This window comes from Solea solea, chromosome 1, assembly GCF_958295425.1.
Source record: "Solea solea chromosome 1, fSolSol10.1, whole genome shotgun sequence".
Classification (NCBI taxonomy): domain Eukaryota; kingdom Metazoa; phylum Chordata; class Actinopteri; order Pleuronectiformes; family Soleidae; genus Solea; species Solea solea.
Window position 1 is genome coordinate 10,256,753 of NC_081134.1, and position 27,077 is coordinate 10,283,829.

The window sequence follows — 27,077 nt, forward strand, 5'->3', positions numbered from 1 at the left end:
GAAGATATTTCCGGTCCCACAATAAAAGGATCGAGAAAAGTGAGTCTATATAGTAACTATACATTTTGTTTTGTTCAAAATCCCTGCTGGTGTGTATACCTTTGTATTTTTACGTAATATTAATCTAATAATTTTCTTTTTTATTATCATGAAAGGTTGACAATTGTTTTCTTTTTTAAAAAAAAGTTGTGCATCTGGAACACTAACAAAATCTAATGATTTATTCTTTGCTCCACAACCTACATTCTCAGAATGTGTTGTCAAAATCCATTCTTGACTTGCTGTTTAACAACTAGATTCTCGGCAACTTCACTTGCACTGCAGAAAGAAACATGCACTCAGACTTTTTGATTTCTGGAAGAAGACACAAAAAAGACAATCTTTGTTGTTAAAAATGGCACATTTATTGCTACATTACTGTTATAGACACAACAGTCCTCAGTATCTACTTTATATATAAAAAAATAGGAAACTGGAGGCACTTTGAGGACATGTTGTCCCCAAACATGAGTGAAGACAGATATGTTGCAGGTCATCTGTTGTGGAGAACAAAAAAAGGTATTTTAACAGAAAAAAATGTCAGGTGCATCTTTTGATACTGTAGACATACACATCTATCATGGTAAGATATAAATGTACAGGTCTCCAGTACTGATTTTCCAAATCACACCAACATCACATTTTACCGAAGAAAGGCTATCTGACAAAGGAAAACAAAGTTTGGGGCTAGTCCATGGGGCAAGATTTGTGAGGAAATAACAGACAAATACTGTCACAAATCAGTATCAGCTTACAATGGTTAAGCTAATGGGGAAACATCATACAGCTGTACATACATATCAATGCACATGCCACTCAAGGACAAAAATATATTCAACAAAATCAGTACATAAAAGATGAAGAATTTTAAGTACAGTTTTCAGTGTCAAAAAGTTGAACAGGCTGTTAGTCAACTAACGTCTGATGACACACAGACACTGAAGCGTTGAGCGCCAGTGCAATTCTTCAGTTAGACGTTCTGAGAGACACTGTCATATGTTACTGAAGTATATATGCTTTTATATAATGCTGTATTATAAAAAAAGTACAACTTATAAGTCCATAATTGCAACATCATCCACCATGTAGCAGAGAATAATTCAGGCACTGGTGAGTAACCATTATCAAAGCTCCCACAGTCAGGAAAATGACCCTTTTTTTTCATGCGTCATATCACAATGAGAACAGTGAATCATGTTGCAGATTGTACAGACCACCCCTTCTGCCCCCTCTTCATACAAATCAACAAGCTCAACACAGAGCAAACACCACAGAGGAAACAGGGGTTGGGGGGGGGGTGCTGAAGAGAAAATTGTTGTGTTTCATTTAAAGAAAAACTGCCGCAAAACGCCAGAGCAATTCAATCACAACTGTCCTGACAGGTTTGTGTTCACACACGAAAAAAATAATAAAAAAGCATTATCACAACGTGTGATGTTACAGCCATTTTGTCATTTCTAACATTTCTAAGTGCCTGGCACAAAAGAAAACGCCCAACTTTGTTCCTGGAATCTAAACTGAGATTTCTCTTACATTTTTAATCAATGTAAACAAAAAAGAAATAGCATTCCAAAAGTTAAAAACAAAAACTAACATCTATCTTACAAATAAAAAAAACAAACAAACAGAAACTTTAAATCAGTTCTACAAAAGGAAGATCCTTACATCAGGGTTTGCAATTGTTCAAAAGGGGAAAAAAATAAATCTTAAAGGCTCAACAAGGAGCAACAACCAGAAGTCAGTCAATGGCAAAGGTAGCAGTAACACTCATGACCTCTTCACTGCTCAGTTATTTCTGTTTTCTAGCAAAATGTTTTTTTTTTCTTTCTTTACCACAAGAGAAATTGCTCTGAGACATAGTTGGAGTAAGTTCACCATGCAGCAACAGTGTCTTTGTATTTGACTGGACGTGGACAGGTTCACAGGGCTGACACTTGGGCAGAGCGACTGACTTGATGGTGATTAAAGATGTGAGGCTGACACTTGGACGCTCAGGTCCAACAGCAGCCTCACAGAGGGAAGGGTGGTGTGTCCATGTGCACATATACTTCACCATCACCAGGGATCCTTTTTCTGAAAAGTCTGTGCTTGCGTTTGTGTCAGTGGTGGGCCTCTTCCCGCAGTCTTTCCATTCCACTTGCACGGTAGTGACGATAACACATGTACAGGGTGTAAAGAGATAAGGACCAGGGATCCACAGTTAAAAAGAAACAAAAGCAAATTTCCCAACATATGTGAGTGACTGAGGCGCCTTTTCAGCTAAAACAAGAAATACAAAATAAAATAAAAATACAGCCAGAATTACCAGCATATAAAAGAGAGGAGTCACCTCTCACTTTGCCCAGTCAGTGGCTTGATCCTGTCTCTGTTTACAGACCTACCTTTGTAATTCAGTCATCACATTGGAGATAGCAATGATGACTATTTTTTAACCAAACACTGTGCATCAATCAGGTATTTGTTCAGGCGTAACAAACTCGAGTGTCCATCTTTGCATCTGTAGAATGTAAGACCTTCTTTTCAGATGGGAATGCCAATGATTATCCAAACATACAAATCCTGACTCTTGCTCACATGAGCAATTGATCCAGACATTTTATTTGATCCAAACTATTTTTGCTCCCAATATGTTAAGCATTCTTATTTTGAAAATGTCTTACAAAAAAACACCATGACAAAAATGTCTATGTCAAATTTTCACTGTCTCCAATCCAGTGTCCTTGGTTGAAAGTTAAGTCGCATAAAGAGTAATAAATGTTTTTCTCTTTCTGTGAGAGTGTGCTTCTTCGTCAGGAATGTGGCCACCTGCTTTGTCAGTAATCATGAGTGTTTGTGTGTCTATCTTTCCAAAAGCTGATTAACACACACTGAGATGCATGATGATAGATTAAGGCCACGTGTTCAAGGGGCTGTACAATCAACAGGAACTGGAAGACAAAAAAGAAAATGAAATGAAGATGTATTTCCTTCAAATACATTTAAAATAAGCAATGAAAATTCACAATTTCTCTGAAGACATGACAAATTACACTGTAGTATATTCTGAAGACTGACCTGAGAATTACATATGGTTAACAGGGTTGTGTCCATCTCCTCCTAAACCAGGATGACCCCCACCAAGCTGCATTTGGGACTCCACACTCGAAACTTTCTCCTCTTCTCTCCTTTTAAGGCAGGCAGCCTTTGGATTCAAGTTACGCTCTTAGAAAAAAACAAAGAAAGATGCAATTAAAGCACTGGTAAGGGAAAAGTAGCATTGATCCCTTTAGTTTGTTAAGAAGCACTTCATCATAGAGAGGGTAAACATAGATGGAAGGCAAGAGAAAATGGAACAAAGTGAGACAGTTAAATGATTAGTAGGATGGAAAATGCAAGATTTTGGCAGAATAGCAGGGATTTACTTCCTTGCTCCCTTGTCTCTTCTGATTTCTTAAAAGTGATTAGCACCAAAGAGCAAAGACAAACTAAAAAAAGATGTTACTCAGTAAGTGAGAAATAAAATTGAGATTATTGTTCTGAAAGTGAATGTTTGGCATCTTTAATCCAGCTGTGATGACAGATGGTTGGTTGTAGGTGGACCAGACCTTCCCGTTTTTGGCTGACCTACCTCGCACCTGCTTCTCCAGGCCCAGGATGACCTGAACAGCCTGTTGCAGGATAACAAGCTTTGTCTGGGCCTTGTCGCTCTGTAGATGGACCTGACACATCCTGCCCAGCTCTCTGAAGGCTTCATTAATGTCGCGAACACGCACCCTCTCCCTAGCGTTGTTAGCTAGGCGGCGCTCACGCTCCCTCTGCTCCTTCTCCTCAGCAGTCAGGTTTTCATCAGTCACAGAGACAATGCTGCAGCTGGGAGGAGAAGGGAGGAGGAGGAGGTTGGAGGGGCTGGTTAACAAACCCAAGTCACAACCTTTTGCTGAACCTAGGTTAAACATTACACAAGTATAAATTATACTGTGCTTAAGTGTTTTTTCCTCCTCAGAATTCCTCTTTTATTTGGAAATAATTTATCTACTACATTATGTTACCTTCAAGCACTTTGCCTGAGATGAGACCAGTGAGATTGCTGAAGATCCCAGCGGAGTGTGGCTATAATGCAAAAGATAAGTTAAAATCTAATACATAAATATATATATTATATATTCTATAATGATCAAGTCCTAAAATATTAACGGAGATATTCTCCATCAGTCAAATTTTATGTGTCGTTTGAGCGAGCTTGGTACTAAATAATGTTTTCGCCAAGAACAGATGCGTTGTTAAGATAGAGCAGCTGACAAGGTCTAATAAATCTTTCTTCAGGTCTAACCAACAAACACAAACTTTTTCTGTTTGGTCTTGGAGGTCCAGGATGGAAGTTGGGGGGATATGGTGACTTTCCAGAAGAATGAGAGAATTTATGAGGAAGGAGAGAAAGGGAGTGAAAGGAAGCAGCACCCTCTGCCAAGTACAGTAAAAAGACAGAGTCTCAGAGATAAAGCCAAAGGGACAAACTCAGGACATCATGTTAAATACATCAGAGGAAGTAGATGTATTTATCTGAATGTGAGGAGAAGTGCATCGCTGTTGCCATCTGTGAAAGGAAAATGTCAGGGAAAAGGGAGTGGGTGGATAAATGTAAAGGTCTTTTTTAAAAGTTGAAGGGTTGACACTTGAAAGACTGGGACATGCATCACAGAGACACTGTAACAAAGCTAGGGATGTGTTAATGCACATGACAAACAGACAGCGCTGCTTTCATGCAAAAACATTACCATTATTACTATGGGTTAATGGTCAGAAAAATGACATAATGCTGAAATAAATATTTGAAATTATAAATGACTTAAAATGATAATAAGGCAGCAGTTTATCCACGTAATGCAGATATTAATCCAGTCAAAAAGCTTGTGGCAGACAGAACAGAGGTGATTGCTCTATGACAGCAAGAGAAGTCCTGCTTCCTCTAAAATGTCATAAAATAAATGGTGTTTTATTTACATTTCAATACTAAAAGCAGCACGGCGCATTAAAACAGTGGAAGCTCATCTTCAATTGATCTCTATGGGACAGCACAAAGTAGCTTTTTTTCCCCCACTGTGGGGAGCTAGACAGTGATTGGACAATTGCGGCAAAATCGTCACTTCCCGGGAAGGTCAACTTCTCTGGGAGTCAATGGAGAATTGAGCGGACACTGGGCTGATGCATGATGATTGGAGGAACTAGGAACTAGGCGGAACCACTTTCTGATTGACAGCACTGCAGAAACATACAGGATACTGGAGTTTCTGTCTCAGTCCCATGTGGATTTCGCAAGTAAAGTCTAGAAACAAATAGCAACCCATTGTGTGTTACTTGCTTGGCAAGATAAAACATTTGTGTTAGTACATATTACACACTGAAAACCAGGGCTGTCCAAACTTTTTTTTTTTTTTTTTTTTAACAAGGGACATATTACAGTTACAGAAGGTAACAGTAAAAGTTACATGAAAATGCATCGTTTTATAATAACTAAAATTTCATTTCACCATTATCATTTTTAAATGACAATGCAACCAAATCTGAGCAGTGGAAGAGAAAAATTTGTATCTTTCTTTAACATCTGGAGCCAAATAACAGATATATATACTGCAGATACCATACAAAATCTCACCAAAAGCCCTGATTAGCCCATGGGCGCACTTTGGACATGTCTGCGGTAAACAAAACACGATTAAAGCATTTCCTTGTTCCAGTTGTTCATTCATTTTTATCAACGGGTGTTTGGTTGAGGGGTAGTTACTTATGTATAAATAACTTGAAATGAGCTTCCTCTGTTTCAAAGACCAGCAAACGCCACTGAGACAGACATGTATACTTTTCAGAATGGAAACAGAGGCAAGAGTAAGACAGGGCGACAGTGAATCAGAGCATCAGCAGTCCTACATGTGTTACATGGGGATGAAAACCTTAGAAGATGAGCTGGAGAATGGGCATGTCTTCAAAACAGTCACACAGCTTCATTTCTTTATCTCGTGAAATGTAAAACACACTATGCTAAAGTTTTAATTATTTTAAAACTTTCTTCTGTGAGAAGGAAAAAAATCATCTTCCACCAAGTTCAAATTTTAAATAACAAACAAAACATGTCATGTGCTAAGAAGTGAAGCTGTGTGGACGTTTAATTTTGTCAAGAGATGCTTCCCCTCCTCTTCCTTCCTCTCTGGACACCCACTGACCTCGAACTTGCTGCTCCAAGTTGAGTATAATGCTAACAGCCTGATGCAGTACGGTCAGTTTGGTCTGCGGTTTCTCATAGCTCAGATGGACCTGACACATGCGGCCCAGCTCCTTAAACGCCTCGTTGATGTCCCGCACACGTAGACGTTCGCGGGCATTGTTTGTCAACCTCCGCACTTTCTCCCGCTCAACCTTAATCTCCACTGGCAGATCTTCATCATCCTCATCATCCTCATCATCATCCAGTCTAATGAAGAACCAATGACAGATGAGAGGGAAAAGGAAGCAACAGTTTTGGTACAGCTGACTGACAATTACCCAACTTTGTTGAGCCATAACTTTTGCTAATAATGTTAACACCTCATCAAAAGCTCTAAAACACAGTATAACTTTTAATTTCAATTATAGAAAGTAAAGTAAAACACATGACACAGTAACAATAGACACTAACTATGAATATGACTGAGTAACGGTAGGAAATTGACTGGTTGAGTATAAATGTTTAACTCCTATAGCACAATCATCAGTCTTATTATAAATAAGGTACTCTGGACATATCTAATGAAACATGTGTTGTGAATTTATTTTATTAAAGCTGTTTATTTTACAAGGGCTTTTAAGTTACAGTTAATGTGGGAATAGTTAAGATAAGACTATATATTTCATTTGGTAAGTAATACGTACAAGGACGTAATTTACTTTGGATAGAAAATGAAGGAGAAGCTAACTAGCTTTCTAGCTTAAAAAAACAACTAATTAGGCAAGTTACCTATTATTAACTCTGTTTTAATCTGTAAAGGAGGATGTCTGCATCTCAAGTCACATTTTTAAATTGATAAATTAAACAACTGTGTTACTGTTGTCGAAATAGTGTCTGTGACCCACAGTAACAGGCCAATGCAAAGTTTGTGTGGTCTTCAACAAAGACAATCGTGTTTGTGTAACTTAAACAACTATTTTAAGTCTTGTTTTACTTAATGTTGTGAAATATACACACCCATACAAAACATGTACTTTCACACGCATGCAAGAAAAACGAGGGCACAACCTAAGCCCTTGCAGAATGAATGTCCCACTAAACCTGTGTTTTAAAATCTAGGGTTGAATTATACAAGTATTATGTTTGAAATAAAGCCTTATATCCAGAAAGGCTTAAAGACTGTATCCTAAAATATGAAGCACTTCACTACTGCAGGATAATAAACAATTTTACTTCTTGCTTTGATAAAGTATAAATGTATGTAGAATTTTTTTTTAAAATAAATGGATAGATTTTAGACACCTTGTTTTAAGATGGGTCTTCGATTCTTTTTTCTCATCCTCCGACTTGTCACCGACAGAGCAGTTCTCATCCTCCTCTTTCTCTTGTTTGACGTCTGTACTAGAGGAACGACTCAGACTGCCGGACAGGCCTGCACACAAAGATCACACATTAATAGAAAAAAAATGTGAAGTATTTAACAGTAAGAACGAGGTTATTTCCCCAAAGTTTAACATTATTAAATAGTCAGTGCAACAAAAGCTCTCACCAGTAAAGCCTTCAGGCTGTGAGCCTTGCTTGACAGTTGTGGGGCTGTGGTGACTATGCAAAAGTCCTCCACTAGAGGGCAGACCAACAGAGTCCTCATGGTGACTTGAGACCTTTAAGAAAACAATGAAACAGCATCTTAATAATCATATAAAAAAAATTGTCAAATTTCCAAAAGAACAAAAACAGTTCCGTTGAGTTATATATTCCATTTTCACTATCTTTCTTAATTTAGGTATTTGTGGTTAAACGTCTTATGGTACTATTTATTTATCTTACCAGACTAGTAAGGTGACTAGCGAGTCCAAGTGAGGCACTGGCGAAACCTGGAGGCAGTCCCAAACCAGACACAAGTCGACTGTGCATTTCAGCCAAACCTGAACCGCCTTGCCCACTGGCATGACGCTGAAGAACATTGATGGCTTCATCCAGACGGTCCTCTAATTTATTCGCCTGCAGGGAATGAAAAACAAGGCACAATGAGAAAACAAAAGGTGACGCACAACTCTAGCACTGCTAATTATTCTCTGTAACACAGTTGTACGATAAAAAAAGAAAATAGAGGCATGTTGACTCACCATGGACTGAATTCCATCAAAGTTAGGGGAAGGTGTGGCCTGGCCAGAGGATCGAGCCCAGTGCAATGCTGAGCCTGGAGGGGGAAAAAAAAGGATTAGAGAGTTTATTCAGACATTAGTGAATTGTTGATCACTTATTCATATGGGTAGGTTTTTATGTTAAACTTATTAAAACTCCAGTCTCTTCACATTGCATGTTGTCAATGTAAGCCACTGTTTCGCAACATAGTTCTATGTGATTAAATAATAAACAAGAAAATATTTGATGAGCTAATTGCAAATCTGTGACATGTAGAATAAATGCTCTGATGAATATGAAACAAACATGAAAAGATGGAGATACAGGAGATAATTAGCATATGAGCTGATTTATTTTCATTTTTTATATTAATAAGGTTATTAGGTCTTCACTATCATCATTTTCCTGCTCTTGTGTCAGTAGAACTATTTAATGTATGAGGTGTGGCATGAACCATCTCAATGATCCAATGCAGTGACAAATAGAGAAGTGACCCCACCTCTTTATTTTCCCTTCCCCTCTCATAAGTTATATTTGGCTGGTGTGTGTGAATGCGAGTGTGTTTGAAAGATCAAAAAAATAAACAATTGTGTTTTATTTTGATCATAATCAAAATATTAAAATACAAAATACCAACACAAATATTTATAGAATCTCAATGAGACATTTCTTACTTAATCAGATCAGTCACCACCAAAATATTTATATACTTATCTCAGCTCTGTATTTGTTTAGTGCCGGCAAATCAAATCAAATAAATCAAAGCTAAGAATCATGCTAATAAGATTATATTTTAAGATTGTTTAATAAGCATGTACTAATAAATTATGTTATATATTTTAACTGCTTCACTGCCAACACTGATACTCAGCATGATGCAATTTCAACAAGAGAACAATGATGACAAAATAAGGAATTTTAACATGTTTTACTTCCGCTTTGACCCATACAAATGGAGCGACATTGTTATTATGAACTATGTATTTTCAGAATTAATGTACAACAATGCATTCCTTAAATAATTTATTACGCCCTTCAAAAAAAAAGGAACCGATGCATTTGAAAAAAAACATTTAAAAAGAGCCAGCTGAACTTGAAGCGTTAGCAACAAAATGACAGCAGCTTCTCACTCACCTGATACAGCCTGAGGTGAACCAGAGGGAGATGCTGGGGATGGCGGGAAGTTGTTACTGCTCAAGTCTGACGGATAGATCTGAACACAGATGTTTTTTTGTTATTAATCCAATTCACACAATGCACCAATTTAAAATCTCTAGGTTATAAAATTGAATATAAAATTGAAAGTTTTATGTGAAACGGGTGCGAGAAGGTATGCTAATACAACGTTGAGTTGCTACTTACAGATGCCAGGGCCTTTCCAATCTCATCACCTGAACTCCCAGGAGCTGATCCACGATTGCCTTAATTGGAGCACAGAAAAAAATCATCAGAACTAAATTATTTGACAGTACCATTTAAAATGAAAACTTAAAGAGCAAATTTTTACAAAAGAAAACATGCACTCATTAAAATGTTTACCCATAGTGGTGTCAGTTCCAGCGATAGGTGGTGTATGGCTGGAAACACCGAAGCTGCTGGAGCCAGAGTGGAAGCCAGCGGGATGAGCTCCATTTACCTCACTGCCATGCAGAGGGTAGTTTTGTGGAGACAGAGGCAGTGGGTGCCGTTTCTTGAAAGCAAAGACACCCAGTGAAGTGTCAGTACATTTACATGACGTTAGACAAAATGGGATCATGGTATTGATAACCCAATTTTCTCAAATTTAGATAATTGCACCTAGATAATGCGATTGGGAGTCAAATCACTACTGCATGTATATGTTCAGTTGGACTAAAACAGGCCTAGGTGCTCAGTGTTTTGACTCTAAAAATAGTAGAGGAAACACAAAAGATGGTGTCTGGTACACAAAAGAAAAGAAGACTGACAAGGAGACCAATTTATGATCTGTCAGCTAAAAGAATTTAATATTTTAAAGTTCATAGATGGTAGGAAGTCTTGGGATGGCACTCAAGAAAGTGTTGAGACAAAGACTCCACCACTAAACCAAAACCACTAAATATTAACAAGTTAAAAAGGGGTCATATTAGTCCAATTAAATACCTCAACTTAATAGTGCATGAAAATGTACCCATTGTCTTTATAGAAAAACTCACCAGTCTGTCTTGAGGGTTAATGGCAGTGAAGGGACCATGTTGGCTCAGATGGGGGGGGTTACCAAGCATGGCAGAAAAACCAGGCTGAACCATTGGCCCGGCAGAGCTCCATGGATCGGAGGGTGGGTGGAGGCCTTCTGTCAGGAGGTGTAAGGAACATGGGGCAAAGAAACCAGATTAAAAGACAATAAATGCCACATATAAGACATGTCACATTACTGTAGTAACTTCATTTAACAGTAGCCTCTTGCATACTAAAATTGGACTTTGGATCCTGGGTGAACCTGCTAAAAAGTCTGCCCTGTAGTGTTCTTCTTCATCCCCATGTTACTCGCTCATGAAATGTGATAACAATAACAACAACAAGAACATGGCCCCTCATTCAAACTTAATGGCAAGTGAATGTTTCAAAGTGCAAATAAATTGAGGTAAGATGAAATAATAAATACTGAGCGCTGTCCTGTTGCTAAAAGTAAGGGTCACTATAAGCATTCATGACTAACAGCAATGCTAACTGCAGGAAGAAAAATACACCAAATGAAAATAAGCAGATGAAGAAGCAATTGACGTGTTTTCCATGGTCTTGTGTTGCCACTAATGCCAATCGAAGCCGATAAAAACCCACAGCAGAGTCACTTGACACCTGAGCAAATGCCGATTTAGCACATTCTCACTAGTCAAAACCCTTTTTAAACCTGGGTTAGTTTTTTTTTTTTTACCAGAGAAAATTGAGTATTTGATGACAAAAGGGGTCTGTGAAGAGTCACAGGCTCTTGTGTTACCACAAAGAAAAACAAGACAAGTTTGAATAATTTGTGCTACATCCACTTTAACTGTCTCTCAATCTAAAGAAGAGTTTCTAACGCAAACCTTGTTTCTACTGACCTTGCATGTAGAAAGATGTTGGGTAGAGGTTTCCTGACTTGGAGGCTGGGTAGCCTGCATTGTCCCTGTTAAAATCCTCTGCTGGTGGATAAACCTGGAGAAAACACATTTTTCAGCCCCATCAAATATGATACATTACTATTAACGATCAAGAGTATATCTATCTGTAACACCAAATTAGCACACTGTACGTGGTGTTTTTCTACAGAGGTACACATGGGAAATTGCCATATGCTTACCTGGGTAAGAGAATACAAATCAATTATCCTTAGCAAATAAAAATAAGGTATATGCATTAGATACCCCATTGAATTAAATATGGGATTGAAGCTCTTAAAATTATGTCTTCTTTCTTAGTACTTTTTTAAACAATTTTTACGATCAGGTTTAACTACTTAATTCGATAAACAGACAGCACCAGCATTTCTGCAGACTGCAGAACTGAGCATTAAGCACTCAAAGTGCAGTGTCAGTAATTTTATTGGGTCCTGTCTATCATTTCAGTGAGACTTTTATGTACTAACCTGTTAAATGAAAACACGCTGAGAACGGTTTTTAGTTACATAATTCAATCTTTGTATCACAATGAGAAGTGTGACCACATAATGGGAGCTGCAGTTAGAGTTGGTGAATGTTATGAGCATAAAGGTGTCAAACTGTGTCTGACAAACTTAAATCCAAAATGACTCAAGTTGTCTTCTGTAATTTGATTAAACAGAGAGAAAAGGAGAGGAAAACGAGGAGAGAGGAGAAGAGGGAATGGAGAGATGCACTCCTAATTACTGAACCATCTGCCGAATCCTGGACGGCAGCCAACTCCACTGGCAGCTGGGATAGAGGGATGGGGAGGGACAGAGAAAGGGGAGGGCTGTTGTTCGTGGTGGTGGTTGTGAGGAAATAGGGAGGCCAGAGAACGAGAGTGAGAAGGGAAAAAATGAGGTGGAGTAAGAACCATCAAACCCCAGTATGTATTCCCTCCAGTGATCTAACGAGTATACTTGGCTGAGCAGAGGAAATGTGGTCATAAAGTAAAGGCCCTCCAAATACAACACACTATAAATACATGCTGCAAATGAGTGACTGGGTGAACAAGTGGCTTTCTACCCGTTTTCTCATTTTTTCTTCTCTACACTGGTGGTGCAGATACACAGCTGTAAGAGCTGGACAACTTGTATTGTAACTATTCCATTGCCCTGTAAGCTGAGGAGAACGCGAAGATGCCAAATGGTAAGAGAAAAGGGACATAACACATGAAAACATGGGCTTGCATGGACAGAATGCAAGAGCTGGAATGAAGTTCAACATTTCTGGATGTTAGTACTCACTGAGGAGGGCAGGCCAGGAGGCACCTTCCTGATCTTTTTTGGCTGTGACTCTGTAAGGAGGGACACAGATTCAAATCACAAAAACATATTGTGTTCAGATATGTACTTATTGCTAAAGTACACAAAAACCAACTAAAGTATTAATTAACCTTCTTTCTGATGGCCTACTGAAAAAGAGATTCAAGCAACTAATTATGTATTCATTTGAAACTGCAGGTGAAAGCACACGTCTGTTTTGCAGTGTAAAATTCTCTGCTTCTCTGACATAGAACATGGCCAAATCAAAAAATGATTGTTTTATAACCGTGTTCAATGTATTTGTAACAACCCTGGACATTTCTTACCAATGGGGTCCTGTGAGGGTCTCCTGCGAGTGTTAGTCGCCTCATAGGGGGAATAAAACTGGGAGTTAGACTTCAGGCCAGCTGGGGAGAGGGGATCAGGACTAGGCATAAAGCCAGGCTAAAAACAGTGGAAAAGAAAACACAAGCAGATGCAGTTTACCAGGACAGGTAAAAACAAATAATTACAGAAGTAAATTAAGAGGAGAAAAAACCTTTCTGGGAGACATGAACAGAGATGCTTTAGCATAGCAATGGTTATTCTGACTGATTTACCTGTGCTGGAAATGACGAGTATGGTCCTCGCTCAGCCTTTCCTGTTGGGAGAAAGGAATAAAATATCAGGTCATGAACGTGAGTTAAGTAGGCTTTTATGTCAATATTAAATCACAATCTGGCAGTTCCCCCTTTCTCAATTTTGGTGCCTCCCATCTGCTATGCAAGTCTACATGATGTTGTGTGGCATTTATGGCTGTGGACTGCAAAACAACAACAAATTAGACCATTATAAATGGTTCAGGGCAATTGTGCTCAACCTCTGTCCCCTCCCCTGACAGTTAAACAGAGGAGAGCTACAGGCCACCATAGTCTCAAGGGAGAGCCTTGTTTGTGCATGGGTGCCCTTTACACCCCACCGCCCCCTTCCACACTGAACACACAAACCGAAACACACAAACAAACCCCTCCTCCACATCCTCCCTGATTACCCTGCTCCCTTTCTCCATTGCCACCTAACCATAAAAATGGTTTGCCCTGAAGTGATACATTACTGTCTAACCTGTGAAAGGCTACTGTCTCAAACACACATCTCATTGTTTTAGTTCAGCGACAGAGTCCATTTAAATAAACATTTGTGTTTCAATCCTTCAATCCAATCTGTTCTGCCAACATTACGTCCTTGGTTCTTTGAGGGTTTAAAAAAAAAAGAAAAAAAGAGGTGAATTTAAATCTTCTTACCGACAATCCCTGGTCCAAACATGGGGGCAGATGCCATACTCTCTTGTTCATTGTAAAGGCCTTCTTCCCCATAACCCTGAGGGAAAGAGAGCAGAGGCTTTAGATAAATACAATTAAACAACCCAATGTCAGAAAACAAACTACTGTGTATTAATGTGAACAGCTCAGTAAAGATGATCCTACCTATTATCCGATTTGACATGAAAGGGTGAATATGTGTTTCTTAAGCGACTACAGGACGACTGTACCATCACTTGAATACCACAGACATCCAGAACTCACATACAGTACACCAATATCTATTTTGGTTTAGTAGATTTTTGTATGTGAAGTTAATTAACAAGTGTAAACAGGCTCGAAACATAAAATAACCCAGGTAGAGATGTCAAATATCACAAATTAAGTTTAACCTGTGATAAAAACAGTTTTATGCAACACAAAAACAGGAAATGCGATTGTCCTGGACACAAATGTATTTGTCATATAAATGACATAAATGAAGCATATGACCTCAAGATCACTCAAGTCATCTGTGAAGATCAATGAGAAGACTCTGCAGTTCGTCAAACGATATTTACATGACCACACTGATGCTGTATCAGTGGACAAATACAGTTTGAGCATAGTTGTTCAAAGAGCTCATATGTGAAAGGGGTATAGATGGAATAGAATTTATTTAATCAAGCACAATAAGGTGACTTCTTCATATATGCGAGGATAAACCTTACCCTTCCCTGGTTGAAAGATGGACCGTTCTGTTCTCCGGGTCCCCAGGAACTGGACCCACTCCTCTCGTCTATACCTGAAAGACAAAGATTAAGGTTATTAACCACTGAAAGACAGAAAAACTCTGCAAGGTGGTTCAAGCCATGGCTGAGAAAAGCTAAGTTTGCCTCAAGAGAAAATCTCTAGATAAACAAACTGCTTTGATGCAGGTTTTTCAGGTCACTCAGAACACTGAAGAGCTTCAGTGCACGGCTTCTACAGAGACGACACAATGACAGTGCCGTCATATATTGTGGATATGAGCTGTAGGAAGTTTGAATAATTAACACCCAGTATGGAGCTCCCAGAATCATCCTTAACATTCTTCCTTCTCCCACTCTACTCCTTCACATTTTCCATGGCAACAGTCACTCATCACCCATCTATTCTCACACATTTAAACTAGACTATACCTTCACCTGAACACAAAGCAAAAACATCTCAGTCTTACATGGCTGACATATTTCCCTGGCCAGTGTGCTACAGCTTTCAGAGAGATGAATGTGTTTTAGAAGAGTGATTTTAAAGACTGGTGAAGCAGAAATTTCTGTCCGTACCCTTTCTCACAATCTCCACTCATACTGCTCCACAGCATCTCTGGGGGAAAGCTGAAGCTTAATTGCGCACCAATTTGCATAATTGTGCATATTAATGAAGCTCAGCTCTATGAATATTCATATTTTTTGTTTTGTTGTCTAATTAAAAAGCAAAGAGGGGAGGGGGGTAGAGGCTGCCTAGAATCATGACAGGATCAGCAGTAGAACAGAATGATGGGTCCACGACACAGAGTTGCTGGATTGCCGTGACAACTGTGATCTACACACACAACACCAGCAGAATACGAGATGAAGGAGACCATGTCTTATATTCTCTCTATGGCTGACTGTCACTCTCCATGTCAGTCAAAAACAATAAGAAAATGTATAAACTATTAGTTTTTGCTCAAAATTCCCAGTATCCCAGATCCAGTGTTCCTGTTTTTTGCATTGTGCATTTAAATTTTAAATTGCAGTGACAGTTTCAGATATGACTGACATTGTGGCCACTACAGTAAAGTGGCCACATTTGACTGTCCATCAAAACTGTTCAAATCTTTAGCAAGATTTCCACTCCTGTTTTGGAGTCCTGATGCTGGTAAGGGAATTAAAACTGTCAACCATTCAACAAAAAGCAAAATGTGTGAAGCGCTCAGTTGCTTCACAACCCTCTTGGATAAGAAAACCTTGCCAGGCAAGGTTTGGTGAACAAGTGTATGAAATAAAAAAAACAAATTTCATGGAGAGAATTTGTATAAATTCATACTTACAAGGACATTGGGGAATAAATATTCAAGATATATGGATGGTAGAGTGAACATTTTCGAAATATGTAGTGTATACATTTATTTGTGAATGGTGATAATCAGTTTCCTCTACACTCAAATCTATGGCAGTCTACTTCCACATCATCCTCATACAAATTGGGCTGGGTGTTGCTGCAGATTCCTTGAATCGATTTAATTCAATATACAAGGTCCTGAATCGATTCAATTCCATATTGATTCATTTAGATATATTTTATATTTTCCTTATCAATTTTGCTTGGATATAAAAGAGATTTTCACATACCTAATGCTGCAAATTGTATTAAAGTTGGATATCTCTAACCAGGTGATCATTAAAAATATTAATGTTTACATTAAAAAATGTACTCCAAAGTATATTGAGATGAATGCACTATTTATTTATTTATTTATTTAATATGACCACACAGTACAAGCAGAGGATGCTATGAGCTCCAAAGCAGACAATCACAACGCCAAAGCATCTGAAGAAAAAAGTGATGTATGGAGGTATTAATGGTGCTACAACATCTATGACAAAGTAATGAACTAATCTACTGAATTAATTTAAATGAAACAGCCAATTTTAGTATAAGTATATCCTGTCTATGGTATGCATGTAACACCAATGTAGTTCATCTCTTCTTGTCCAGAAAAGCCTGGCATGAGGGAGGACCAGATATAGATGATTCATCACTTTTTGTTTATTCTGACTAATCATGGCATAATTTACATGTTTTGTTTTGCTATTTATTTCACTACATTGTGCCTTTGTTTGTTTTATATACACCTTTATTACCTTTCTGTCTCCAGTCCGATGAGAAGTTCATAATTGGGAGATTGTCCTTACTTTGTGAGAACAGACCACATTACCATGTAAAATCAGGACATGAGAGTACAGAGGTATGAAATTAAATCATGTTTTGAATAAGAAATGACACATTCTGTGTCACCTTATGAGAACAAAAGCAAAATTGAAATAAGCATTCAAACCATAATAAAATATGAGTAGCACAGCACTCAGACAGGACGGAAAAAAGAAAACGGGTGAGTAAGATCAGACACCGCTTCTCTGGTGAACCCCAATGCACTTCTCCTCCCAGCATGCAACGCCCCTTTAAGCATGGACGGTCTATAATTACACAGGAAGAAATACTGGAAACAGACAGCCGGTCTGAGTCAGACTCTCTTCATGAGGAAAGCTCTGGCACATACATTGACCAAACTTGCAGACATGTCTTGGTTTTACAGGAACACTGCCCCAGGCACCTATAACTGAGTGAACCGTTGTGTCTACACACCTTCTTCCTTCCCTTGGCAAAGTGAGTCACTCAGACACAAAGCATGATGTCAGAACAAATCTCAAGAGAGTGAACACTGTAAAGGAAATACTGTTCTATAACACAGACCTTGCTGATTTTTATCAGTGTTACTGGAGACTTTTCAAAGAGTAGTGTACCCTAACCCTCTAATACAGCTTGTATGTCTTTGTTCGGAGTGTGTTAAATTATATATATATATACACACACAAACATTTTTAAAGAAATTACCATATATGATCTACTACAACATTTAGCTTCTGGGTTTGATAAATGGAAAAAAGTCATGCAAATTTCATTCTTCTCCCCTTCTAAATTTGAACCCTCACCAAAGTTTAAAAATACATTTTAGGATTCTCGGTTTCCAGTGACCAAAAAATGAAAGTGTACTGCAAAGTACTTAACTGACTGGTGTATGGGAGTGAACAGGCACATAAGACCAGCACAGAGATATTATCATCACTGAAAGTACTGGCAGGGAGGGACCCACAGCTACACATGCTAAACCTCCACCTAACCCAAGCCTTAACCATACTCAGGAAAACAGGCCTTTCACTGACTGTGCAAGGAAAACATGCAACAGCTGCTCCACAAAAAGCGGGTTCACTCGCTTAAATTCAGATTCTGTTAAACTGATCACATCAAGTAACAAGATAAACAGGTACCATGACATAATTAACTTTACAAGGTAGATGGACATGAGTCGCACACTGCGGTGACTTTTTCCTCTGAAGTGACCGCTTTAGCCAAAAGTGCTACCTGAATATTCAGCAGTGCTGCACTGACCTCTACCATTGTCATATGCAAAAAGTATGTGGGCTAGATGGTATTTCATCAAACACACTTTCTTTCTGAGAGGGACAGGAAACCTGAACGCATGTAAATGTAAATTGGGGCGATGTTTTTGCAGTATATTACCTCCTTCCATCTTTCTTTTTTGCAGTGGTGTTTCGAATCATTTTTTGGGGACCAAAACTATGTCCATGAGACAAAACTAGACACTCCTTGTTTTGTTGTGCAAACAAAATGACCATGTCCATTACTAGCCTGTTCACTTTTCTCTATAGCCGCGTTTCCACCGAGTGGAACGGTTCAGTTTGGTACAGTACATATTTTTTTTGTGTTTCCATTAGGAATGGTACCAAAACAACCACACCCAACCGTTCCATTCTTGGTATTGCTATTTCTTGACTAATCACCATACCAGCAATTCAGTGCACAATTTCAACAGCATGGGCTGAATGTATCGGATATGTCCGCATCTATGATGAGAAAGTCACTGCCTGTTGTTCACTGGAAAATGAAGATAATTTTACATTTTAGTAGGTTCCGAGTGTACATCCTAGATTCTAAGTGTATTGCTCACCTACCTCCTGTAAGGAGGCTGTTAAAACAAGTGAATTGGAATACCTGAGAGAGACAATGAATTAAGATGGCCACAGGTTTTCACAAGACAGTAAACATACTTTTCCTATCAGTCATTATCTACTTTTCTACAGCTAACAGTTCTGTGTATTTCATCAGTGCATTGTCAAAATTGGATTAATACTCTGGCATATTTTAAGAAATGATGCAGGACTGCTGTGTATGTTTCCAAAGACATTAAATTATTCCCTTCTGTAAATATATATTTGTAGGCAGATTAAATAACAGTTGTCCATAAAGGAGCCAACTGTAGATTTTTGAGAGTGTAGGCGTTTGATACTCTAAGTGACCCTTGAATGAAAAGGAAGAAATAAAGCCCACTATTCCCTACTGTGTCCACATTTACTTTCAATATCCAGTTTCTATTCTACTGTCAGCTAAAAAGAGCTTCTCCACTTTCATAGGTCCAGAGAGAAATGTTTGTGTAGCGCAAGTAGATCTGATATAGATCGGACTAAAATATTGTATATGACAGCAATACAGAAGACACAGATGGCCTATAGACAACACAAAATGAAACCCACAGTGTTAAAAGTTTGATCTGAATACTGCTGAGGCTGTTTGTTTACTGTACGTGTGTGTAATTAAAGTGACTGTAGGGGGAAAGGATAGTTTAATTGTTAATAAGGATGGAGAAATACTGGGGTCAATATTAGTTAAAAGAAGAGTAGAGGTAGGGTGCAAGATTACGGGACAAGGGAATTCTTCACAGAGAAGTGATTAAATGATTGGCTCCCATCAACCCCCGCCCCTCTGCCTTTGTCCTTCAGAGATTAAATGGCAACAACTGAAGGTGAGGAGGGAGACACCTGCAGTGCGAGGGTGAGGAAGTGAAGGGGAGATGACGCTGGGTCTACATAGCATAAAATTAGCAGGCAGTCTTTCCTGGGGTTCTTTTCAACAATATGTGAAAACACAATTGAGGAGAAACAATCAGGAACATTTATTTTTACTTTGTATTGTAAGTCACTCTAGCAATTTGCAGTACTAATACTGGGATGCCCTCATCTCTGGCTTCAAGTGAGAAAGAACAAAAATGACAACTACTGTTTATTTTCTTAGTAATAAAAGACAATGTTTTTTTTCAAATTATCTTATTCTGAAGAAATATATCTTAATTTTAATGGTTGTGTTTGTTTAGTTAAAATTAAATAAAAAGACTAGAAAAATTAAGAAAAACAAAGAAAATCAGAAAACTGATAATTGAAAGATTGGTCTGGAGACACAGGGACAAGAAAGACTAAAGGACATGTTTGATCTTACCTGAACCTCCAAACTGACTGCTGGCAAGAGTAGTCGGCCGGTTCTTGCCATTTGAAACTGGAAGTTCAAACATCTGAAATGAGATAAATGACGGTTTCCGTTAACAAAACCAGTGCATGTTCATATTAAGAGTCTGCTTAGCTATATCCTCTTCATTTCTGCAACGGTTGCAAGGTGGTATTTCACAGTATACTATCCTGTATCTATGACAGTTAAAGTGAAACAACAATCTTGTTAAAAAGTGCTATATATCAATCCGTGACTGAGTGACCCACATTCTTGGATGCCTTAGGGTTTATTCATATTTCAACCTGCTTGACCATAAGATGTGTTAGGACATTTTTGACTGTCATTCTGGAAGCACAGAAGCTTTTACAAGATGCATACATTCATTTTCGGAGAGATCTTACCGCGCTAAAATCCAGCAAGTCGTTGAGCTCCTTGTCTGTTTCCACTGCAGCCATTCTCTACTGCTGTTCACTTGGTCCTTTCAGTCTCAGCAAGCGACTACAAAGAGGTAAGGAGAATATGAACATACTGTATTTTCCCATTTATAAGACGTTTAGATAATGTGTATGACTGTAGGTGCGGCTGATATCTAATAAAATGTAAAGGGTAACATAGTCCAACAACCAAACACATAGAGCTAAAAATGTATTTATTGCTGATTCCACTCAACTGAGACAATTATTTTTTGTTGCACTGTTACACAGCCTTAAAATGGAAAGCTGTCCTTTTCTTTAATAGACTTATTTTAATCATGTTGTTCAGCATTCCTACAGCTTACAACATTTTACTCACAAGCTTAACTGCTGAGAAACATGGATATAACGACACTGTCAGACATAGCTTTGCAATAAAAACCACACATGGTAACCACACAGGCAATCAGCATTCAGTTTTGGTTAAACAAGTCTGGTTTAATATGTAATCTAAACCACAATAGAGATAAAAAAGAAAATATTATGTAATTATGACTCTAATATATACCTATATACATAGACACTGCATGGACTGCTGAAGAATGCATCCATTTGGGTGGCATTGGGAGTGAGAAAAATGCCTAATTCTTGTGGTGCTTGGGCTGTATACATCACTTCACTTCACTTCACTTCACTTTTCAAACAATATCCTAGGGAATTTGTAGCCTATTTTTACCCTGGAAAGATATAACATAATATAAATTCATCGTCAACTATTTTCTATAATGGAGTGCTAGATCCAACCTGTTAAGAGTTCACGGCGCACTTTAAATCCATGAATATTGACGAATATATCGCAAAACTTGACAGACTGAATTTATCTGATCCTTATAATGCCCCTGCATACTTTGTACAAGTTTAATAACAGCTGGAGAAGACATTACTCCTGACATCTTCAACTTCCTGATTAACTTCCCTTCATCTTACTTCAGAGAGTCACTGAATGTTTACAAGAGCCTGGAGGGAAACAAATGGACGCAATCTGTCTTTGTGACAAACATTCAACTCTGGAGTCTACTGGCTAAAGAAAGCGCTGTAGTCACTGGAAGAGTAAGTGTCGCATTAGCATAACGTTAAAATTAGCATCAGGCAGTGTAATGTAAATAATTTTTATGTTAATCTAATTTATAATTCAGTTTCTTTTACCAGTAGATGATCAGAAATTATGACAGATTGCTCAACAACATCCCTGGAAAAAAAAGATATATCAGAAACAGCAACATACAAGCATAACCTAAATCACACCATAGTCCACTTTTTAGGGAGGGTTGTGAAGTCTCAGGTCACTTTTCAATTAAAAACAAAGTGACACACAAATAAACCAATAGAGACCAAGTAAAACTGAATTAACATTAAGAATTAGCATCCTTTTTAAGAACAACCATCAGATTATTGACCAATTAATGAGTGTTTCTCTGGTAGCCCACATGTAACATGAGTGACCATGGTTCAACCACAGACCACACTGCGCTTGTTGTTAGTTAGCCCCTGGGCTATGGCTGCTTGCTTCCTCTACCTTATTAACCAACCTGCTCTGACAGCTCTTTGAATCTGCTTGTTAAATAATACATTTTATTTATAGGTGACTTCCAACACGCATAAAATTATAACAATATAAAATACAAAAATAATACATAGGAATCTAAATCTATTAGGCTGGGTACGGTACAGTTTGGTTTGGTACAGTACGATATGGTTTGGAATGGTGAAGCTGGTCACAACCGAGTTACGTTCTTCTGTCTGCCCAATCAGCTGACTGTTATTGGTGGAGTCGATCAATCTCCGACCATCCCGAAAAAATAGAATAGTTATTTTGGTGCTATACCTAATGGAAAATGAAACATCTAACAAACCGTATTACTCTACTTTAGAGAGAATACGGCCGTCTAAAGAGGTGAGGGTGGTGAGAGAATGCGAGTTTCTGGTGTCTTGTGGGAGAGTTTCAGAGGCAATGGGGCTGGGCGGCTGCAAGCCCTCAACCCCATAGTGGTCAAATAAATTGTTTAATGTAATTTAATAATGTAGTATTCTTGAATAAGGGATGTATTTTGGAGACTTGCCATTTTAAATAATGACACATAACTAAAAATTGTCTTCAGATCTTTTTGTTACCAGCAATATCACCATACAAATCAAACACACTGAATATGCTCTACCTCAGATGGATGAAAGCTGATGGATTTTGTTACATTTCTCTTATTTTGTCTTTGTTTTGTTAGTTGTCTGAGCTTTTCACTGTTAAAGCTCCACCCAGATAATTCAGTGTAGCCAACTGTTTTAAACAATATTGTCTGCACTTTAGGGCTGCAACGATCTATTGCTAACTATTTTGGTAATCCATTACTCAGTTTGAGTGTTTTTTCAATAGTTAAAACAAGCTTTCAGATATTTCAGCTTGTTAAATATTTTTTGGTTTGCAGTGCACTGCACTTACACGACGTTCACTTTACCACTGGTATAGCTAGAAATGTTGGGAGAAACCCCATATCTCTTGTTAACAATTGAGTAAAACCATGACTGGACTGATAAGTCAGAAACCAGAAAAAACTAGCGTCTGATTACGATTAAGGGAGCAGCCACTAGTTCAAAACTACTGGTAAAGCAATGTACACAGTAGAAGTTGACCAATGTCAGTTTTCCACTGGCTGATGCCAATTTTTAGACATTCGGGCAGCAGATGGCCAATATATGAAGCCGTTTTTTTTCTGGCCAATATGTTTTTCTCCATCTGATAAAATATAACAGTTTTTAAAATTAGTACTGTGTGATATTTGTGCAGATGTTCTCTACAGTCTGTAAAGATGTAAGATGTGGATAGATCAAGACAATAATCAATCTAAAATGATGTTTTGACACACATTTTGGTTTTAAAAAATATTGTGTGGTTTGAAAATTGCAGTAGGCTGACAGTGAATAGTCATGATACATTAGTAAAAAAAAAATACACACAATAAAATAAATAAAAGAAAGAAAGGGGAAAAAAGACACACTGGTTGGCTAGCAGAATGAAATATTTTCTTCCTCATTCTGATGTTTTGTGGGGATGTGCCCCTTCAGTTACAGCTGCAACTGTCAAGTGCATGACATCAATAAAAGGCGACCAAAATGAAACAATCTGTTACCTTGAACAGAAATACAGATCTCAATGGATTTTAAAAAAAGTATTGTAATTATTTTGCCTAATGGGTGAACACTACTAAATTTTGTTTTTTTAACTGGTGAAATATTACCCATTACTCCCATTTCAATGCATGATACAGGTAATCAAAAAACTAAACTGTGTTAATCTTTTGGATGAACAAATGTTAGTGCACACAATTAATTACATAATCTGCTCATGCCAATTAGTAAACAATGTGGAAAATATGTCAACATTCCTCTAGTATACAATGTTATTCACTAGAAATGTGTTTTTATCTGAAAACAACCACGTATTTTAATACAACTCAATCTAGCAGTCTCAACTCTGTCTCTCAGTGATGATCTCTGGTCAAAATGGGGGATGAAGTGTTAAGCCCCTCCTAACCAATGGAAGTAGTTTGTCTGGAGCACCCCCACCCCAGGCCTGCCCATCAAGTGAAAAAGTTTCAAAGCGGCATAAAACAGCCACACAGCCAAAGCCTTGTCTAATAATAAAAGTCAATGTGATAAAAAAAAAAACATCCTGTGTTTGCATGTCTCATCATTTGCTGGTTGAATTTTTTTGCGCGATTTCTTTTAAACCTGTTGCCTGCTGTAATGAAGGGCAGGAGAACGAAGGCAGTGATGAACACAAAGACTCGAGCCACCATAGAGGTGGTAGAAAAAAAAAGAAAAAAACACCGAAGAAATCAGAAGACATTGTCAATGTTCCTTTAAAGACTTAGTCAAAACGTTATTATAAATCAATGCAGGCTGGAAATGAGGCTCCAGCTGCATTTTTGTTGCTTTCGTGGATTTAGGGTAAAAACAAACCCGTAAAAGTTCTACTTTAACCCTAACCCTAGCACAGCAAATAAAGCTCAGCTTTTTGCTTTTGACTTTTACCTTAAAATGGGTGCATTAGTGTATCACTAAAAGCCTGTAAAAATATGTTAGTGTTGCCCCTTGAAGCTACATCTACTAGTGTTACAAAGGGGGAAAATGAATAGTGTCGATCTGCGTTTTCGTGTCAAGAGAATGTCTCGAAGAGCTACTGATGCTTCATTCAGAGGTAGCTAACCCCGGAGCAGCTAGCTCCGTCTGGTGCTATGCTAATACACGGTAACGTAACGTTAAAGCCGATTAAAGTGAACAACGGAGTATTTTACACAGCACGCACACATACTAACACACATAATACGCTACTGATACTGAGTAATAACAGAAGCAAAAGCCCTTTGAGGCCGAGGGCACGAACGTCGAACACCCCGCTTTTCCCGGCGGCTCAGACACTCAAGGCTCAACTTCAACGATGCAGCTCAAACTTGATTAGTCCGCTAACAACGTGACATATTACTTGTGTTTGTCGTGCACATGTTTGTTATGAGTGCGTATTTATCAACACATGTACCTGGACTCAGTAATGTGGCATCCAACGGGAAGAAAATCAACAGCAGTAGTGGAGAGAGAGGAAAAACAAAGTTAGGGAAAGGATCCTTCTTCCCCCCGTGGTCCTCCGGACTGTGGGCTTGATGTGGATGTGGAAAGGCGCAATGAGCCCACTCCTCCGCCGCCTCGGCTCCTTCTCGTCTTGGTCACGACAGTAAAATCACGTCTCCGACATGCACCATAACTCTCGAGTCGCCCGGGTTCCTTACCGCGTTATAGAAACTGTAACCTTTTCATTTCCCAAGTAGACATTTTAACAACCTCCACATTGTCGGTTCCACAAAAATATCACTCCGCGGCGCAGCTTTGGAGGAGGAGGACACGGACTCTGAGACATTGGCGGTGTCCAATTTCAGCTCAATTGAAGACGCCACACGACGCGGGGTTCGACAGTCCTATGCTTGACGCTATTATAATGTTAAATACTACAGCACGTCACTGTTCCGTATCTGCGTACGAAACACAAAATGATCGGAGCGGCTATTCAAGGGGACCTATGTCGAGCGGCGGAAGACGACAGCGGAAAGCCCGACAGGCCACACCACCAGAAGATGGAATGATAATATCGGAGGGAGGACCAATAGGAGGCGACGAACATTTGATTGACAGGTGGGCCGTCCAATCGTGTTGCAACGTCGTCTTTAGGGCGGTCTCAGCTTTGTGCTCTTGCTTAGGTTTTGAGTTTCTTCGTTAACAGTTTCCGAGGTAGAAAAAATAAACGGTAATGTGTGTGTTTTGGCGGATAATGCTTGAACTTTTGGCTATGACACCCGACTATTGGGGACACTGCTTAGTATGGATGCATGGAATGATAATAATAACAATAATAATAATAATAGTTGTATATATGTGGCACTTTTAACCGTAAGGAAAGCAGAAAAATCAAAAGGCATGACCCTGAGTGACAAACCAGAACAACATCAAACAGTTCTGACTTAAATATATAAATGAATAACCACATAAAACGATAAGTAATAAAGAGGATACTCTTATAAAAACAGATTGATAAATAAAAAAAACATGAAAATAAAGTAGAATTATCATAGTATATAACATATAACAAAATTATAAAATTCACAATGATATATAATGATATGCTAAATATATTGCATTTTAATATTTTTTGTCTACTAAAAAAAATTAAAAATCTACTAATTTGTTTACATTACTTATTTTTTCATTGACATTAACTTATATGTATATACAAAAAATACTTGCCTTTATCAAGTGTCACCGTGTATTTACCTATTGTTAGATTTCCTTTAATTTTTTTAATGTTTGATTGTAGTGTTGTGTGTTTTTAGCCCATTTGTGTTAGCTTTGTGTTTGGTGACAAGGGGGTAAAAACAACAACTGCCGTCACAAAAACAGAGAGAAGCAATACGACAGCCTCCTCACTTTCTTGGAACCAAAAGACTACGTTTACGGCATCATCTGTCATCGAGCTCACAGAAATGGCCTGCCTGCTGTTTTTCTTGAGCTGTACATCGTGGTTATGTAAACAGGGCTGCAGTTAATGTCAGTGTTTGTTTGAGTCTTTCTAGAGAAAACCTCACCTCAACTGGTTTGAGGGGAAACAACCTAAATAACATCTGTGCTGGCCTTTTACGAGAAAACTCAGCCATCCACTTTGTGGTTCACAACACATGCGCGCGCACACACACACACACACATGCAAGGCATGCATTGCACACATGCAACTCACACCTGTATGTCATTAACATTGGTCCAAGTCCAACAGAAAACAAAAAAAAAACAGACAATGTTTTAACAGTGCTTTGAATTTCACTGTTAGAGGCAGATGGGTAATATGAGTGAAGCGTAAAACCCAGCTCTACATGTTTTTTGCAACAGGATGAGGAGCATACAGTCGGGGTTAGCGCATCAAC

General features: G+C 38.4%; 1 protein-coding gene across 2 annotated transcripts; it reads right to left on the reverse strand.

The window, feature by feature from the left end:
- Positions 1-381: 381 nt before the first annotated feature.
- tcf3a (transcription factor 3a) lies at positions 382-25,698 on the reverse strand. Of its 2 annotated transcripts, none has more exons than XM_058624602.1 (20): positions 25,151-25,698; positions 20,548-20,644; positions 20,138-20,210; positions 14,773-14,846; positions 14,045-14,120; positions 13,364-13,404; positions 13,091-13,208; positions 12,747-12,796; positions 11,422-11,515; positions 10,537-10,673; positions 9,902-10,052; positions 9,725-9,783; positions 9,497-9,575; positions 8,344-8,417; positions 8,045-8,218; positions 7,767-7,878; positions 7,520-7,649; positions 3,647-3,888; positions 3,094-3,240; positions 382-2,966 (listed from the first exon to the last, which is right to left on the reverse strand). In XM_058624602.1, the coding sequence occupies exons 2-19, from the start codon at positions 20,599-20,601 to the stop codon at positions 3,101-3,103; spliced, it is 1,878 nt and encodes a 625-aa protein (XP_058480585.1). In that variant the 5' UTR covers positions 20,602-20,644; positions 25,151-25,698; the 3' UTR covers positions 382-2,966; positions 3,094-3,100. The 2 variants fall into 2 exon arrangements, with proteins under 2 accessions (XP_058480585.1, XP_058480576.1); XM_058624593.1 differs by lacking the exon at positions 3,647-3,888 and adding an exon at positions 6,237-6,484 and having other exon boundaries at positions 25,151-25,692.
- Between the last annotated feature and the right edge of the window lie 1,379 nt (positions 25,699-27,077).